The 18,250-nt window shown below is 38.1% G+C and overlaps 1 protein-coding gene across 1 annotated transcript; it reads right to left on the reverse strand.

Moving 5' to 3' along the window:
- Nucleotides 1–227: 227 nt before the first annotated feature.
- Nucleotides 228–7,448, reverse strand: FOXA1 (forkhead box A1). The gene is made up of 2 exons (XM_089680253.1): nt 7,156–7,448; nt 228–2,403 (listed from the first exon to the last, which is right to left on the reverse strand). Exons 1-2 carry the CDS (start codon nt 7,225–7,227, stop codon nt 1,186–1,188), a joined length of 1,290 nt encoding a protein of 429 aa, XP_089536379.1. The 5' UTR covers nt 7,228–7,448; the 3' UTR covers nt 228–1,185.
- Between the last annotated feature and the right edge of the window lie 10,802 nt (nt 7,449–18,250).

The following is an 18,250-nucleotide window of genomic DNA, read 5'->3' on the forward strand; positions in this document are numbered from 1 at the left end:
GCAAAGCTGTTAACCTTTCTCTGGGTATTCCCAAGGCATGAAGCGGCGGTGGAACTTGAGTATGGATTTGGGAAAGGACATACAATAACATACACGTAAGATTATTCTACGGTGCAAGTATGATGTGTGTGCATATGAATGTATATATTACAAATTTACATAGGCACAGTTAGACATGCTGTATTAAAATAAATATCTATATACACACACCAAAAGACATAGTCAAATTCAAGACTGATTTTTTTTTTTATTTTTTTCTCTTTAAAAATCAAAATATTTTCAATTACAATTACATTTATAAAATTAAATTCATTTGAAACAATTTGCATTTTTATCGAACCATTATTTAAAACCTTTTCATAAGAAACCATAAGCAGGGGAACCATGCAATAAATTACGGATATACGGGAAGAGGAAAAAAAAAACTTAAAAAATGACAAAAATAAACACACAGAAAAGACTCCCAGTCCAGCTTATCCCCGGATGATTGAGACCCTCTATTTTAATTGATGCAAAGGGGACAAGCCGGAGAGGATATGACCCCAGCAGAGAGAGAATAAACAGCCACTATGAAATCTTACCCTTTTTTCTTGTAATGACCTATGTTTATCATTTAACACTATCAGAAAAAAAATGTAAAAAAAAATCGTATTACTAAGCTAACAAAGAATGGGTTGTGTTACTGCCATCGGGCTCTTCCAAATGGGTTCTCTTCTGCTAAAAGATACAGCAAAGTTTTCTATCCATGACGAAGTAACAAAGGGACACCCCAGTCCCTGTCACAGTAGTGACCCTGGTTTGAAGAATATGGAAATGTAACCTTTTTCACAGCACAATTGTCCTTCACAAATCTGGAGTATATAAAAAAAGAGTATTTTCTTCAAATGTTTTTCCTTTATTACTGCCCAAACCCCTGACATGTAAACTTGCCTAGGAAATCGATAGACATATAGCAATATATACACAATAAACAGTTCTTTTAAATACACTCCTCTGCAGCTTAGTTGACCTTTGTGCTTTTTATATTACATTGAAAGATCTCCAAATCTGCATGTTTTCCATTCGTGTGTTTAAAATAACTTTTTTTTTTCTTGCGTTGTAATACATAAGTACGTAAGTAACAGTCAGGGACAGGATATGGTCCTCCAGAGTGGAGGATAATCTGAGATGAATGGGGTCTGATTATTATGTGTTCAGGACCGGTCTGGAATAGACCCCTTGGTAATACGTTGGCTCTAGCGCTGATGGCTCTATAGTCCCTCTGCCAGACATGGTTGTACTGCCAAGGGGCATTGCAGGAAGGGAACCCCCATAGGAGGAATACTGCTGCAGAGCCTGTTCATAAGCTTTGAAGTCCAGTTTGTGTTGTTGCTCAGATGAAGACATCAGATTGTTGATAGAGAACGGGTGGTTAAAGGAATAGTGGGGATCTCCTTTCAGGTGGATGTGGGGCTCATGAACTAAAGAGTGAGATGTGTGAGCTGGGTGAGAAGATAAAGGAGATGGGCCACCATTGCCTGCCACCTGTGGCTTCAGGTCTCCAGTAGAACCATTGTGATCTAAGGATTGGGGGCTACTGGAAGGGTTGGACATGGAGGAACTGCTGTCCATCTGGCTGGACTTTCCATGTCCTCGGTGCAAAGGTGATGAAGAACCTGACTGGTCCTTCCTGCTGTCATGGCCTCCTTTGCCCCCTTGGGTCTTCTCGCATTTAAAGCGCTTCTGCCTACGGAGGTAGCAGCCATTTTCAAACATGTTCCCGGAATCAGGGTGCAGAGTCCAGTAAGATCCTTTGCCAGGCTTATCTGGAGACCTGGCCACCTTGACAAAGCAATCATTGAAGGACAGAGAGTGCCTGATGGAGTTCTGCCACCTCTGCTGGTTCTGCCTGTAGTAAGGGAAAAGGTCCATGATCCACTGGTAGATCTCACTGAGGGTCAACATCTTACTGGGGGCCTGTTGGATGGCCATGGTGATCAATGAAATGTATGAGTAAGGGGGCTTAGCATGGGGGTAACTTCTCCTGAAGGTCTTAGTGTCTCTGGTCCTGTTGATATTGGAGGGGGCATAAGCCATGGGGCTCATTCCTGAGTTCATACTGGAATAAGGGCTCAAACTGTTCATGGAAGCTTGCTGGGCTGACATAGCGTTCATGCTGCCTGGGCTCAGGGCACTGCCCATGGGTGCCACCCCAGATGTCATTCCATTCATAGTACTAGATCCAGCACCCATTCCTGACATGCCACTGGGGCTTAAGCCAGCTGCTAGCCCTGAGTTGGCATAGGACATATTGAAGGAGCTTGGGGTGATGTTGTTGCTGGAGCTCATGGTGTTCATGGTCATGTAGGTATTCATGGGGGCCAACCCTTGAGCCATGTTGTTGACCGGGACAGAGGAATAAGCCTGGGGAGATAGACAGCAATTAGAATTTATCCACAACATAGACACAACATAAACACTGTAACATAATATAACAATCAAACATTCCAGTCTTCTGCTCACTTTGGTGGTAGCTTATCAACGCTAAGTTGTAGTTGTAGGCTGCTACCTGGACCTTACAAGATCTTCAGATATCAGTCAGGCTCAGGGAAATGTCTTTTCTTTTTTATTGCCCCCCTCAGTAGATTGACTGGTTGAACTAGTAGAGCAAAAACTTATACTGTAATGTAATATTTCAGAAGGGATTGCTGCCAGAAAGTGCCAGTACTGAGACTTCTAGTCCCACAGAAGATCACACACTTGGCCGAATATCTTTCTATTGTTATTGTAGTACTGACATTCCTAGATGGGGATTTCACGTGTCAGTTCTGGGAGAAAATCACCATTTTCAATGCGATGATTATTATTACTAATATATTATTATTTCGTTTTTATTATACATTTTGTGTTTTTATTAGCAAGATGGACATTAAATGCTAATATTTAGACAATCGTGATCTTGGATTCTCTCTTTCCAGAACAACATCAGCAATTCCTCCGATGTATGAACATTCTCCGGACAGTTCAGAACATATCCTCGGTCCAGGACCGTCCGCTACCAACTTCGCATCAACCCCCCCAAAATGTAGAATGAAGCCCATTCGCAATGGGCCAATCAGAATTAAGATATATAGTTAATCGTATATTATAAATCATGAATATATTGTAGTTGGTCCCTTTATTCTATTTTGTCACTAAGTTGACGGTCACTTGTAAATTACTAAAATAAGAACCTTCAATAAAAGCAAGTAAATGATATATAATAACAGTAGAATCTGCTAAAATGTCAGTAGTCTCATTTCCTAAAGGAATCTATTTTACACGAGTCAACCTGGACTTCATTGAAGTATCTGACCCGCATCTCTGATATAAGGATACTTCAATCACCTGTCCCTTTGGGTCAAAATAAAATGATCTTCTGGCAAACAGCCCCAGAAGGGACCTGTTTTTAATCCAGATTCTCTTGTCCCTAAAATCAGCATAAAAATATTCCTTTAGCAAAATATAAAACCCAGAATGGACCCGTTTTAATCTAAATGCATGAGAAAATAATTGATATCAAAGAGCTTGTACTGTTTATGAACATATGTTTATTGATATAACCGAGAAGAAAATATTATAGTCATTTTGCAGTCTAATCTATGCTTTCAGAAAGTGTTCATGAATACTGATACGAATCTTGAACATATTGATTGAAACTTTTCTATGTACCATGTACTAAGGGTCTCTAGGTAGTTACACGCAGGTGTCCCATGCTAGAACTGTAGCAGAAGTAGATTAGCACTGTATAGGCAAAGTAAAGTGAACGACCAGGTTACTGCATTCTCCCTGAGATAGGAGCAGATCCAGTTACCTACATGCCACCTTCCTCAGACAATACCTATATGCATTCAATGTCCTATTGTTAGCCAATCCCAGAATGTACAATGTAATCTCCCAACTTCAAGTCAATGATCATTAGACATTGTTCACTTTGTCGTCCAACTGAATGTCCTATTGTAGTTCACTTAGAATAAACAAAATATGGCATACTAAAATCTCTATGAGGGACAATGATCTCTAATTAATACATCATGTTATAGACTATAGTACACTATAGATTGCAATCTGTATGGGGGGGAGGCACTGCCATCTAAATAATAAAGTATGCTATATACTATACACTACACACAATTATAGCTAATTTAAAAAGTATGCTACAGACTATAGTAGATACAGTGTTAAATCTGTATGGGGGCAATGACATCTAATTATTAAAGCATGCTACATACTAGAAACAAAAATCTATTGGGGGGGAGCAAAATTATATCTAACTATGACTATAGTACAGTATGGGGTTAACTCTGTATGGGGGCAATGGCATCTAATTAATAAAGTATGCTACACACTATAGACTAAAATCTGTTTTGGAGGGGGCACAATTAAATCTAAATAATAAAGTATGCTACAGACTAGTACACTATGGGGTTAAATCTGTATGGGGGACAATGGCACCTAATTTAGAGTATGCTACATATAAGTTACATATATACTACAGACAAAAATTTGTATGGGGGGACAATGGTATCCAACCAAGTATATTACATATTATAGTATACTAAAGACTTAAATCTGTAAGGGGGACAATGGCATCGAATTAATGAAGTATAATACAGACTATGGTATGCTAAAGAATCAAACCAGTGGGGGGGGGGGGGGGCCTATCAATATAAAAAAAATCCTACAGACTATAGTATGCTATAGAAATTGTATGGGGAAACAATTATATTAAATTCATAAAGTAATCTACATACTATAGTATACTATAGACTTAAATCTGTATAGGGGGCAATGGTATCTAATTAACAAAATAATCTACATACTATAGTATACTATAGACTGAAATCTGTATAGGGGCAATGGTATCTAATTAACAAATAATCTACATACTATAGTATACTATAGACTGCAATCTGTATAGGGGGCAATGGTATCTAATTAACAAAGTAAGCTACATACTATAGTATACTATAGACTGAAATCTGTATAGGGGGCAATGGTATCTAATTAACAAAGTAAGCTACATACTATAGTATACTATAGACTTAAATCTGTATAGGGGGCAATGGTGTCTAAATAACAAAGTAAACTACATACTATAGTATACTATAGACTGAAATCTGTATAGGGGGCAATGGTATCTAATTAACAAAGTAAGCTGCATACTATAGATTGAAGTCTGTATGGGGGAACAATGTATATAATTAATAAAGTCGTCTAGGGTAATTTATGTGGAATATAGAGCTCAATCCAGTCTTTTAAAAGCAATTGTTATACGGTTTATTCATCCTTTAATAGTGATGGCCACAGAAGATTGGCAGAGACATGCCCAGATGTTTATGTAGAAAGTTTAGAGGGCCGTCGGGGCCGACTAACTGACAGCTGTGGGTGGTAAGATTCTAAAAAAAAATGTCATTTTTAGCGGATCATCAGCTGCTATATCAGGTCTCTGAGCCCAGCCCCTTGAATTAGCCCCAAAATAGCTCAAATATCAGCTAAATGAGAACAGAGAAAGCTTGAAGTGTGATCACAAAGGGGACGTTGGAGATTGTCTGTTGGTGTAATTGGATTATCCCCAGGCATAAAATTAGGAGTTACCATGTGCTGTGACATATGAGCCTCATGTGATTAGAAATAACATACCTGTATGGGGCAAGGTGCTCAGCTCTGTCACAGCCCAGACACTGGATGTATACATACTGAAGAGTGAACAATTACCATCATATTATAATAATATTTTATGATGACATTGCTATCAGCTAGGAGAAGATTTTAACATCCCCCCCCCCCCAAAAAAAAAAGGCCTGAGAGGGACCTATTCGTATATATGTGAATAGGCACAGACTGGTGTCGGGGTTTCCAGTCTACTCCGACTTGACACTTATAGATAATATCCCTCAAGGGGAGACATTCTAAGATCCGATCACCTGGAAGAACTGGTTCCAGTGTTCTTCTAGTAAAGTCCGCACCTTCTTTATAGAAGTCAATGTTTGAGGACTATTACTAGGTAACATTATTACTGACATCCCTGAAATGTATGACTCCTTTCCAATAGACAAGTCAGTGTTTGAGGACATCTCTTTAATGTATGATAAATGTTATAATGGTAAAGACAAAAGTTACAGAAATCAGAAGGAAACCAATCAGGGGGACACCTGGGGTACAGCTAGCTGAGAACCAGGGATGAGAAGAGCCCCTTCCCAAGTCTGTCCCCTCTCCCCAGGAGCAAAGTTTGAGGACTATTGATATCTCCTTTATGTGTGATAAATGTTTATTAAATAAAGAAATAAGAAGTATAGGAATCAGAAGGAAACCAATGAAGAGGGTACATGTCTAACTAGCTGAGAACCAGGGATGAAAAGAACCCCTTCCCAAGTCTGTCCCCTCTCTCCAGGAGCAAAGTTTGAGGACTATGATATCTCCTTTATGTGTGATAAATGTTTATTAAATAAAGAAATAAGAAGTATAGGAATCAGAAGGAAACCAATGTAGAGGATACATGTCTAACTAGCTGAGAACCAGGGATGAAAAGAACCCCTTCCCAAGTCGGTCCCCTCTAAGTCCCCAGGAGCAAAGTTTGAGGACTATGATATCTCCTTTATGTGTGATAAATGTTGTTTATTAAATAAAGAATTAGGAAGTATAGGAATCAAAAGAAAACCAATGAAGAGGGTACGTCTAACTAGCTGAGAACCAGGGATGAAAAGCAATAACTGAGGACTATGGTGTTTCTTTTATTTGTGATACATGTTGTTTTAATCGTAAAGAAAAAAACTTCTAGGGTTCAGGAGGAAGCCAATCAAGAGGGCACTAGCTGAGAACCAGGGATGAGAAGAGCCCCTTCCCAGGTCTGTCCTCTACAAGTCCCCAGGAGTAGTGTTTGAGGACTATGATGTCTCCTTTATGTGATAGAAGTTGTTTTAATCATAAAGAATAAAAAGTCTAGGAATCCGAAGGAAACCAATGAAGAGGGTAGATGTATACCTAGCTGAGAACCAGGGATGAATAGAGCCCCTTCCCTCACTCAAGTCACCAGGGGCAAGGTTTCCTTGGACTCCATTATGGAAGTGAAGTTCTTGCAGTATTTGGAGTGTCAGTTACTTGAAGTGCCAGCAAGGTTTAGGAATGTTCTCTTACCTCTTGGGTTTCCTGGTAGTAGTTGCTCCAGTCTGTAGTCTCATGTCCTTCCATTTTAACAATTCCTAACATCCTGGATCTCAGGTGCCCGAGAGAAACATTCAGCCCACTAATCCAAGAAGTGGAGGGGTCAGAGGGGGGCCCGGGGGGTAGATGGCCAGGGAGGACAGCGCCGTGTCCCCTCAATCAGGCAGCAGCAGGAGGGGGACTGGGAGAAGGCAGACTGAGCTGATGTGGATCTTACGTGCAGGCAAGGCACTTCCCTCTTCCTTCTTCTCCTCCTCTTCTTCACTCCCTCCCTCCCTCACTCCCTCCCTCCTCACATACCTCTCTCCATTCACTGCCAGCACAAGGCACCTTACAGAGCTCAGCCAGCTACACCTGCCCTGCGCCCATGGCAGCGCACTCTGCACACACTTCTCTGCCAGGGCGGCCCCAGGTATAGAAAAGTCGATGGAGCTGAGCCTCCCACTGCTGAGAGCAAACCAATAGTATGGAGAGGAGAGCAACACCCTCTTACTGTCTGCTCACTCGCACACATGCCTGCTGCTGGACTCCACTGCACACGAAAACCGACTCTGCTCAATCATAAAGTAATACTAATTATATTAACAACAGAAATAACAAAATAATAATGCTAATAATAATAACAACATTAATAAAATAATATAGCTAACAACAATAATATCATACAACAATAATGAAAAAAACAACTATAATAGCAACATTAACAACGACAATAATAATGCTAACAATAACAAAAGTAATAATAATAATAGTAACAACAATAGCAATAAAATAATAGTAATAGAATGAATAATAATAACTACTACAATAATAATACTTGTTATTATCATTGTTGTTGCTGTTATAATTATTACAGCTATTGTTTTTTTTATTTTTTAGTATATCTAATATTTACAAGGCGATCTTCCCTAAACTGAAGCAAAGATTGGACATGATTTCAAAATTCAGTTTTCAAGTTTGTCGTTTAAAATAACAGATTTGTATTTACTTATTTATAACTGAATATATCATAAATTCGAATTTATATTTTTATATTTGCACAGACATGCATTTATTGTTTGCGAATGATCCACTGACCATGTACTACTTATATTTACAAATATAATAGAAAAGATGATACTTTGTATGATCCCTTTTTAGTTAACAGGTTTTTTTTGAGCAATGAATGCAGAAGAGAAAGGTTCACATACGTTCTGTTTTTCTCTTTTTTGTTTCCTTTTATTTCTGTATATGTAAGATAAACAAAAAAAAAATAAAGAGCGTTAATAAAATAATAAATTATGTTCTAGCACTGGGAAAAGCATTAACACTTCGATTAACGATGTAGTGGGACTACAAGTCTAAGCATGCCCTGAGACTCGGCAGTAATAGGCAGGCACGTGCTGTTCACTTTGTTTTCTACATAGTATGATTGTAGTAAAGTGCTCAGGTATTCTGAGTACACACTTTTCGGTAAACAAATCTACAAACAGCTAAAACACAAATATGAACTTCAAATATGTACAGTCAATACACACTATCTGGACAGCCACACATTTCACACTTAAGCAATTGTATGCAAATAGATGTAAAAACGTTACTTGTAAAAAGAAGGTCGGGAATGACATCACATTATTTGCATTATTGACAGCTGCCTGTGCATTGTATAATAAGGCTGTTCACTTCATTACATGTCTATATGTTTATTTAGATGGGGATTTTTATTTATTTTTTATTTATTTATTTTTTACTTTTCATTGGATGAAAAGCCAGCATCACAATGAACAGTATTTTCATAACTCTAATGGGCAATGTATATTTTAATAACACACACATACAATGGTATAAATATTATATTTAAATATTGTTTAACTTTGGAACAGAAGAATTTAGTGGCTCTCTCAACAATGAGTCACAATAACTTCCAAAGAAAAATAACTAAAACAAATGCTTTAACACAAATAAAAAAAAGGGAAAAAAGAATCTATCTATCTATCTATCTATCTATCTATCTATCTATCTATCTATCTATATATATATATATATGTATTTATATAAACAAAATGATCTCTCTCTAATTTATTTATGTATTTATTTATTTTTGATTGTGCTTGATTCATTTAAAAACATTTAAAGCATTTGTTTTACTTATCTTTCATTTGAATTGATTGTGACCTTTAATAATAATTGTGCACAGATTCAGAAAAACTAATATTAACTTTAGAGGTTTAGAACAAACATCCCTCAATAATAGCTTTTTGTCCACTAAAATGCAAATTTAGCTATAAAATTAACAGGTTTGAGCTAAAGCCACCCAAGGCTGCTTCTTGTTTGTTTGTGTACACAGGTGACAAAGGAAACTGTCCAATCTCTTGTCTTTTGCAGGATCACCCCCTATTATTATTATTAAAGTAGCCCAATCACTTTATAAACCATTATGCTGACAAATGATGTATTTGTCCATTCTAGGCATTAAGTGCAATTGATTGTTTGTTGTGTAAGTTCTCCCAAACTCTTGCATAGCCACAGAAATTAGCAGAGAGGCTCCTGATGTATATACAGTTACATGTATGCAAAGCATATGTAAAGCTCTGTGTAATATTGGGCCCTTTTGCTGGTCTCTTGGGGGAGGTAGCCTGAGCACTAGTGCAGCATGGAAAAGGAAAAATCTGTTTGACTGTGTTCTTAGGAATAAGCATTTTTAAATCAGACAAGCCTGCAGAAGTCCTAGTTAAATGTTAACAGGATAACCACCATAAATCCCTTAACCCCTTCCCTTCTTTGTTTTGGAATGGTTAAGAATTATTTTGTTTGGATAATTCATGAGCGCTGAAGATGTTCTAAGTGGGATTGATGATGACTTTTAGGTTGTGTACATTATGGTAATTGCGGATTCTAGGCTGCTTTAATAATCACACCTTCACTACCATAGGGGCCTGCAAGACACTACTCTGTCTAACATGCTTATCTATCACCAACTCCAAAGACTTGAATAAAATGTGGAATGTCTTAGAGGTGACTTGAGCTTAGAGCAGCACTTTGGCCATGGAAGAGTTAACACAAACAGAAACCATGGGAAGCCTACAGTTAGCTTTTTTTTTAATATGAGAAGTACAGGTTATAATGGAAATAGAGCTTCTGTGTATTCACACTTAACTATTGCACTATGACCATGGCTAGTTCTGTGATTTACTAAGAAAATGCATTTTATGTTGTGCTAGTCAGCCTGTGTTTATCTCAGGTCACTAAAAATCCTGGAAATGGGGGTCCAAGGGGAGAACCTGAACCTAACTGGCTGGGCGATGAGAGTGTCAATTTGCTGACCCACAAGAGAAATGCCTGCTCTAGTAAATTCCCATTCTTTTACATTTGAAAGATGGCAGGAATTAGCACATAGCTGTCTGCTGTACTTTAGCTGCAGTTCTTAAAGTGGTATTAAACCCAAAAGCAAACATTTATTATATAGCAGCTTACCAATTCTTAGATGTGGTGGCAAAATTAGTTTTTTTTAATGCTTTCTTTCTTTTATTTTCATCTGGTGATCTGGCCAGTAAGTCTAGTGTTTTTCAAAAGAACAAGCTGTCTTGCAGATATAGCAGTTACAGGGATGAGATAAACAATTTTGCACTGATGGAGGTGTTTACATTGATCAGCGTTTATTCATTTATGTAAAACTTTTATCCCAGGAGAAAAAAACTGTTGCTGCAACTGCTTGTGTAACAGGAATGTGAGCTAGAGTTTGGCTTCAATTCGTTAGTGTATTTAAATCTGCTAGTACATCAAACACTCCCGACAGACTTTGGCTTCTGTCCACAGGTGCCCCTGTGCTCCTTTATGCAGAGCGTGGGCACTCTAATACTGGAGGTGTGTTATTTGCTTGATGACCAGGTGAGGAAAAAAAAGCCTAACAAAGAAAACTAATACAGACAACACATTTAATGTTTGGTAAGTTGCAATAAATAAAATTTTTGGTTTTGGGTTTAATATTGTTTTCAGCTATTGCCCATGTTTTTTAAGATCTTTATTAAACAGTGATAGCTTAACTAACAAATACAAAGTGGTTGTTTTATTGAAAGATTACAGACTATTCACTTAGGCTGGGTTCACATATATGCGGTGCGGTATATCTCATGTGATTCACGCAGGAACCGCACCGCATTCCTATGTAAATCACATGTGATTTGTGTGTGGTGCAATTGGAGCCGTACATTTTGTATGGCTCAAATCGCACCGCATCCGCACCAAAAAGGTGCAGGACCCTTTTTTTTTGGTCCGCCGTAGAATCAGATCGCATGGTTATTCACACTTATTCTGCACCTTGCACTGTATTTTGCGGACCGATTTTGGGGTTTTGTTAATTTAACATACACACCCGCAGTAGTGAACGGGGTGCAATTCTGATGCGGTGCGGAATTTGCACAGAAAAGGCTGTGAATTCCACACCACATCAGTGTGAACCCAGCCTTAAGGAATGTTCACTGGGCTTAGTAAATAAAGTGAAGCTGTGCTTATTTCAATCAACCAATCAGCCAATTTATTTTCTTAATTTTCCCGTACTTATTCACAGCCTACATAGGATCATTTTGTTTGCTATTATTCACTTTAAAAAGTGAAAGTGCTATGAAAAAAAACCAACCTGAAGTGACGGAGGAGTTTGTGCGTTGTGGGATGATTGATGGGTAGGGTGTCATCTGACTGGACACATGAGGAGTGCAGCCGGCCACAAGAGAGTTCTGGAGAGTCTTCGCTTCCTATAAAAACATAATTACATCCAGTAATAGAATTACCGAATCTCTGAGGGAACTGAGTACGGCCACATAAGTAGCTATCTCAGTGGGATTGATTGCTCTATGGAACAAAGGCTGTTTACCTTGAAATGTTTGGAAAATTCACTCTTCTGGGTGTAGATAAGGTGAACATGTGGGTACTTTATATGACCAATCATGTGCCAGCAAAAAACCTTTTTTTTTAATATTCTTCAAACATCATTGGGTATTAAAAGTGAAAAGTTCACCCTAACTATCATTGACATGCAAAGTGAGCATTCACTTTGCTAGGTGAACAGCACCTACTCCTTTAGTACATCCAGAAATGAGCAATGAGGGTAATTTTACCAATATCCAACTCAGGTGATGCTGCCACAAGAAAAATAAATCCTAAACCATTTTCATTTTTGTACATTTCTTTTAGTGTATATTATAGAATATCATATCTGACATCCTTTCTTCACAAATAGAAGAAACACTGCAAAGGCCTTCTTTTATAACTAGGAGATACCTTCTATTTTCAAGTGGAACTATACCCTCTCATCCTTTTCATCCAAGGAAGCTGCCATCTTAGCCTCTGTTTGATCTGCGACTGCCTTGCTGCTGCACACGTGTACAGTTATGACACCAGTCATTTGGTGATTTGACAATTTGGTTGAGAGCACAAGCAAATGTGACAGCAGCATTTCCAGCATATGGGGAATATAACAGTTTTTAAAAACGGCAAGCAATAGGCAAAGAAACTTTGGTCCTTTAAAATTTGCCCCAGGGGGATTAATAATTCAGATTTGTTAAAGAGAATCATATACCCTGTTCCCTGAGCCAGAGCTTGCTTCAGCACCTAGTCAACTGGAGATACATTTCCTGTATCCAAAAATTTGAGGGCTGTGATAGAATTACTTACACTGTGACAATATTTATTTATTTATTTTATTTATTTCAGGTACTTGTATAGCACTGTCAATTTATGCAGCACTTTACACACACACACACACACACACACATATATATATATTACATTCACATCAGTCCCTAACCCTCAAGGGGCGTACAATCTAAGGTTCCTAACTCACATTCATACATACACATAGTAGGGCCAATTTAGACAGGATACAATTCACCTACCAGCATGTCTTTGGAGTGTGGGAGGAAACTGAAGTACCTGGAGGAAATCCATGCAGGTACAACATGCAAACTCCAGGCAGGTGGTGCCGTGGTTGGGATTTGAACCAGCAACCCTAGTACTGCCAGGCGGGAGTGCTAACCATTTAGCAACTGTGCTGCTCCTACACAGGGGCGGACTGACCATTTGGAAACTCGGGCACTGCCCGAGGGCCCAGGGTCAGTAGGGGGCCCCATGAGATGCCCCTGGTACCTTTTTCATAGGCTTTTTTGAATTTGGGCAAGGACACAGGGGCCCCATGATCACCTATTGCCCGGGGGCCCCATGAGTTGTCAGTCCGCCCCTGCTCCTACAATACAGTCAATGAAGGGCTTGGCCCTCCATGGAGGATGCTTGGTTAGTGCATCTTCCCTGCAATAGTACAGTTTTAGGCCAAAGTTTCTGCCTACAGCTGGTAATGTATATATTATTTTATGTTGTAAAATGTTTTACTTAACATATATTCCAAATGATAAACCTACCTAATTTCAGATATTTTAAGTATTCCTAAGTAATTATGATATCAAAATGTTTAATTAAATAAAAGGTGATGCATTGCTAATTTTTTTTCATTTGCATAATTTATTAGAAATACCTGCATACCTATATTTATAAAATGTACACCTTTAATGAGCCACCCAATGTAAAAAAATAATGACCTAACATATAAAATTGCTATTTAATTGAATGTTATTAAAAATTTTCTTTCCATTTCAGTCTGCAGTCACTACGATTTTCTAAAACTGACAAAACATTAGTGTCAATTCCTTGCCATATGTCAAACTGGGGGCATTCTGTATGCTCTTTTAGTACAGAACTGTTTTGTAGACGTCTTCTCCAGGCTAAAAGTCTAATGATATCCATAGCAATAGGAATTTAGTTTTGTTGAGATATTTTCAAAAACTCTTTCATGGCTATAGGGAGCCAGGTTTGCTCATTTTGTTATTACAATACTCAGACTGATAAGGAGGCCATAATGAAGGCAGATCCTCCCACTTAGCAATCAGTTTGAACTAGTGTTGGGTAAGACTACATTTCTCTAGAACAGAGAATGGTAGGAAACTGCAATATATGGGCTGATTTACTAAAACTGTAGAGTGCAAAATCTGGTGCAGCTCTGCATAGAAACTAAACAGCTTTCTGTTTTTCTTGTCAAACCTTAACTGAACAAACTGATGTTTGAAGCTGATTGGCTACCATGGACAGATGGCACCAGATTTTATTTTTTATTTTTTTTATTTATTACATGTACTTATATAGCACCATCAATTTATGCAGCACTTTACATATATATATTGTACATTCACATCGATCCCTAACCCTCAAGGGGTGTACAATCTAAGGTCCCTAACTCACATTCATGCACTAGGGCCAATTTAGACAGCAGCCAATTATTATTATTATTATTATACAGTATTTATATAGCGCCAAAGGGTTTGCTCAGTGCTGTACAATAGCAAGGGGGGCAGAACATGAGACAAAACAGTTCGAGGGCCCTGCTCTTTTGAGCTTACAATCTAGGAGACCAGCATGTCTTTGGAGTGTGGGAGGAAACTGGAGCACCTGGAGGAATCCCACTCAGGCACAGGGAGAACATGCAAACTCCAGGCAGGTGGTGCCATGGCTGGGAATTGAACCAATGACCCTAGTACTGTGAGGTGGAAGTGCTAACTATTTAACCACTGTGCTGCACTCTCCAGTGTTAGTAAAGCAACCCCATAGTTTTTTTTTCTTAACTATAGCTTGGTGGTTACCGCATCTGCCTTTGCGTTATTAGGGCCCCTGGTCAAATTCCAGCCCCGACACTATCTGCATGGAGTTTGCAGTTTTCCCTGTGCATTCTTCTGTGGTATTTCTCTGGGTACTCATATTTCCCCCTTTACTCCAAAAACATACTAGTAGGTTAACTGACTCCTGTCTATATTGGCACCACTGTGTATGCATGTGAGGCAGGGACTGTAGATAGTAAGCTTCTTGAGGGTAGGGAATGTGAATAGACTGCATGTGGAGTGCTGTGTAAAATGTCAGCACTCTATAAATACCTGTAATAAATAAATAAAACTTGGAGTTTTTAATTTTAAAGCAAGACTGTTATCTACGAGGCAAATGCAGAGTGCTGTAGATGAGAAGGAGACATTGGAGAAATGGATTTATTTTCTAATTTCATAATGCCATTGTTAAATAAATGGGTGGATATCAGCAGTTTTTTTAAGAGAGAGCCACATACAAGTTACATGCCATTGTGCAGCATGAATATATCACTTTACAGTAACGGTAATCCAGATGCTGAAAGTTTTGAATTTATCCAAATAGTGACCTGCTGTTGGTGACACATTCTCTTTATGTGTATTTTATTGCCTACTTGGCAGTGGTGAATTAAGTGTCCAGCTGTAGTCTTAGCCAAAAACCAAAAATATGTATTTATATCAGAGGCACTTAATTTTTCTCTCTCTCTTCTACTACTTAAATCATCTTCTGAAAACTGTATATTTTTATATAATATATTGCACTTTTTCCTACAGAGAAACTTTCAACAGACCTCAAAAGGGTAAATACCATCCAAAAAAACATTTAATTACTGTATGTTTGCTCTTCATGTATGACACTGCTTGTGGTTTACTTTAGTACTTTTTCTTTACTGTCTTAGCCAAAGAAAACATCAGAATACGATAAATAGTTTTCGGCTCCCAAATACTGTATTCATTTCAATATGGCTTTGTAATTGAATCCATCACTATATTCTTTTTATTTTTATTAGTGTGTGCTGTCATAATAATAACCCTTTCATAACCACAGGGCATTGAAGCTTACATGGCTAGGCCAAATTACTATAACTAGTGATGAATTTTTCAGTTTGGCAACGGGGTCTGAGGAATAGGAAAGCACGCAGATAGGCATTTCTAATTCTCAGGTTTAATGTTAGCTTTTCTTGGCACAGAGCATTGTGAGGGCTTAAAAAATGCATATTGTGTCCATAAAGTGATTAAGGAAATTTAGAACAAAGAACGATCCCAAGGAACAAGTTATGTCAATCAGTGAACTGGCAATATAAGCCAACAAATTCTGCAACATTGGAAAAGGCAGAAAGTCTACTTAATGTAGATTGATCTGAATTCTGTGTACTTCGTTGCAGTCAGATTTTACAGAGCCTCATATGTGGGGTGGTATTGGGGGGGTCTTCTTCTTGAAGGTTGAGCTGTGTAACTGTAGTCAGATACCTACTTCTAAGACAAGTTTGAATCTAATGGTTTTACATATGTGAGATATAAGAAGCCAACAGTGGGTGTGTTCTGGAAATGCCTTCCATACACACAGGTAGGCCAAAGTGGTTCCCAGATCAGCAGATTACGTGGTACTTTACAGTAAGCCTAAAACAACTAAAACAAACCCACAGTGAACCCTGCATTCTTTCATAGCCTAATTTCCTATTTTGATTGGAGTTTGACTTTTAAGAAAATTGTAATAGCTAGTCATTTCCATTTCATTTAACAGATGTAATGTGAAAATGAGAATTTGTGTTTTTAACTGATTTCCTGTGGTCATTGGGATGTGAATATTTGAACTTGATCTAGAGATTCTTTACCTTTTTTTTATGTTCTGTCTTCAAGCACCAGTGTGCTCTTCTAAGAAAAAACTGAAAACCATACATTTTCAATAGTTTTGAACCCCAGTTATATGTTTTAAAACGGGTCATTACAAAATTTGTATTGCTTCCAAAAACTGGTGGAGGCAACAAAATATATAGCAGACCCCATCTGGGGTCCAAACCCACAAGCTTTGCTGATAGGATAAACATCCCTAGGATAGAGATTTTTGACCAGCTCTAAGAAATAGGACTATACAATTGGGGAGCAGTAGCAAAGACGTATGGTAGTGAACATTGGTTTTCTTATAGATAGGAAAGTAACATATTTCCAGAGTAGGGGGTGCACAGGCATACTTGTAGGGTTGCACACATTTTCTTTAGGAAAGGAAGAGCACATGGAAGTAGCATTCATTATGATGGTAGCTTAGTAGAAATCGAATATTGGTGGTGGCTCTATATTGGTCTGGAAAAATCTGTAAAATGATATTTTCTATATGTTTAGCATCAATATTTTAGGCAGACCCTTACATGTTTAATGACAATTTCATAATCTTATTATAAACAGACACAGCAGGCCCAATATAGGGAGAATGCCAATTAGCCTACTATTAAGCCTTTTAAGCGTGCATGGAATCAGTGTAGGTGATGTGGATGTCAAAAGTCTGATGTGAAGGCTGTTCTGGTTCCTTCTGTTCATGACAATATGCCAATGCCATCATCTGTCCAGTGGGAGATATGGTTATATCATAGAACATAGTACACAGTAAGGGTTTCCTATGTACTATTATAAGTCCAAAGACAAGTGGGCTTGGAGGGCTTTGAGTGGATGCCATTATCAGTCCCGCAATGGGAGTGAAAGGGGGTAACAAATTACAAGGCACCACTAAATATATTTAGAGAAATGAGGCAATACAGATAGTGGGGCTGACTTACAAAAACTGCAACAAGGTAGACGTGGGGTACCAAATGTAGTTTTGAAGCAACGGGAGACCACAGGTTGTCTGTCTCTGTGACAGAAATGTAAAAACCCACATACCCTGAGGTCTAATGATACTGAAACCCAAGGGATAAACTATATATGGGAACAAGTATAAATATTCAATAATTAAGTCTGTACAATAATTTGTTGCTGAATATTCAGATTCTGAAAAACTTAGTTGTCACTGGTTCTCTTTACAGCTGTTTTTTACAGTTAATTTCTTCAAGTCATTATAATAACTAGAGTATAATTTGCAATAATTTAACTGCGTTTGCTGAGGGCCGGACTTACCCTTGGTGGCCAATGTTTGGGGTCTAAATGACACCACTGATCAAGAGTTTCAGTTTGCATTTACCTATTTAGTTTAATGTTTGCCTTGTTTTTCCACTGCATATTACAGTCACATGCCTGCTGAAGTAATAAATGGTCCTTTCCTTTCTGGTATCTCTAGATTGGAGAGTTGTACAATCCAACAATATCTCTTCAGAAAAAAGTGGACAACATGAAGTATCAAATAGCACATTCTGATTTTACATTTTGCATATAATATAACTGATAACAGAAAGTATGGGATCTATATGAAAAACAATCAAAAT

The sequence above is a fragment of the Staurois parvus genome, unplaced genomic scaffold (assembly GCF_062004578.1).
Source record: "Staurois parvus isolate SC_StPar_1 unplaced genomic scaffold, SC_StPar_1.0 ptg000237l, whole genome shotgun sequence".
In the NCBI taxonomy this organism is placed as follows: Eukaryota; Metazoa; Chordata; class Amphibia; order Anura; family Ranidae; genus Staurois; species Staurois parvus.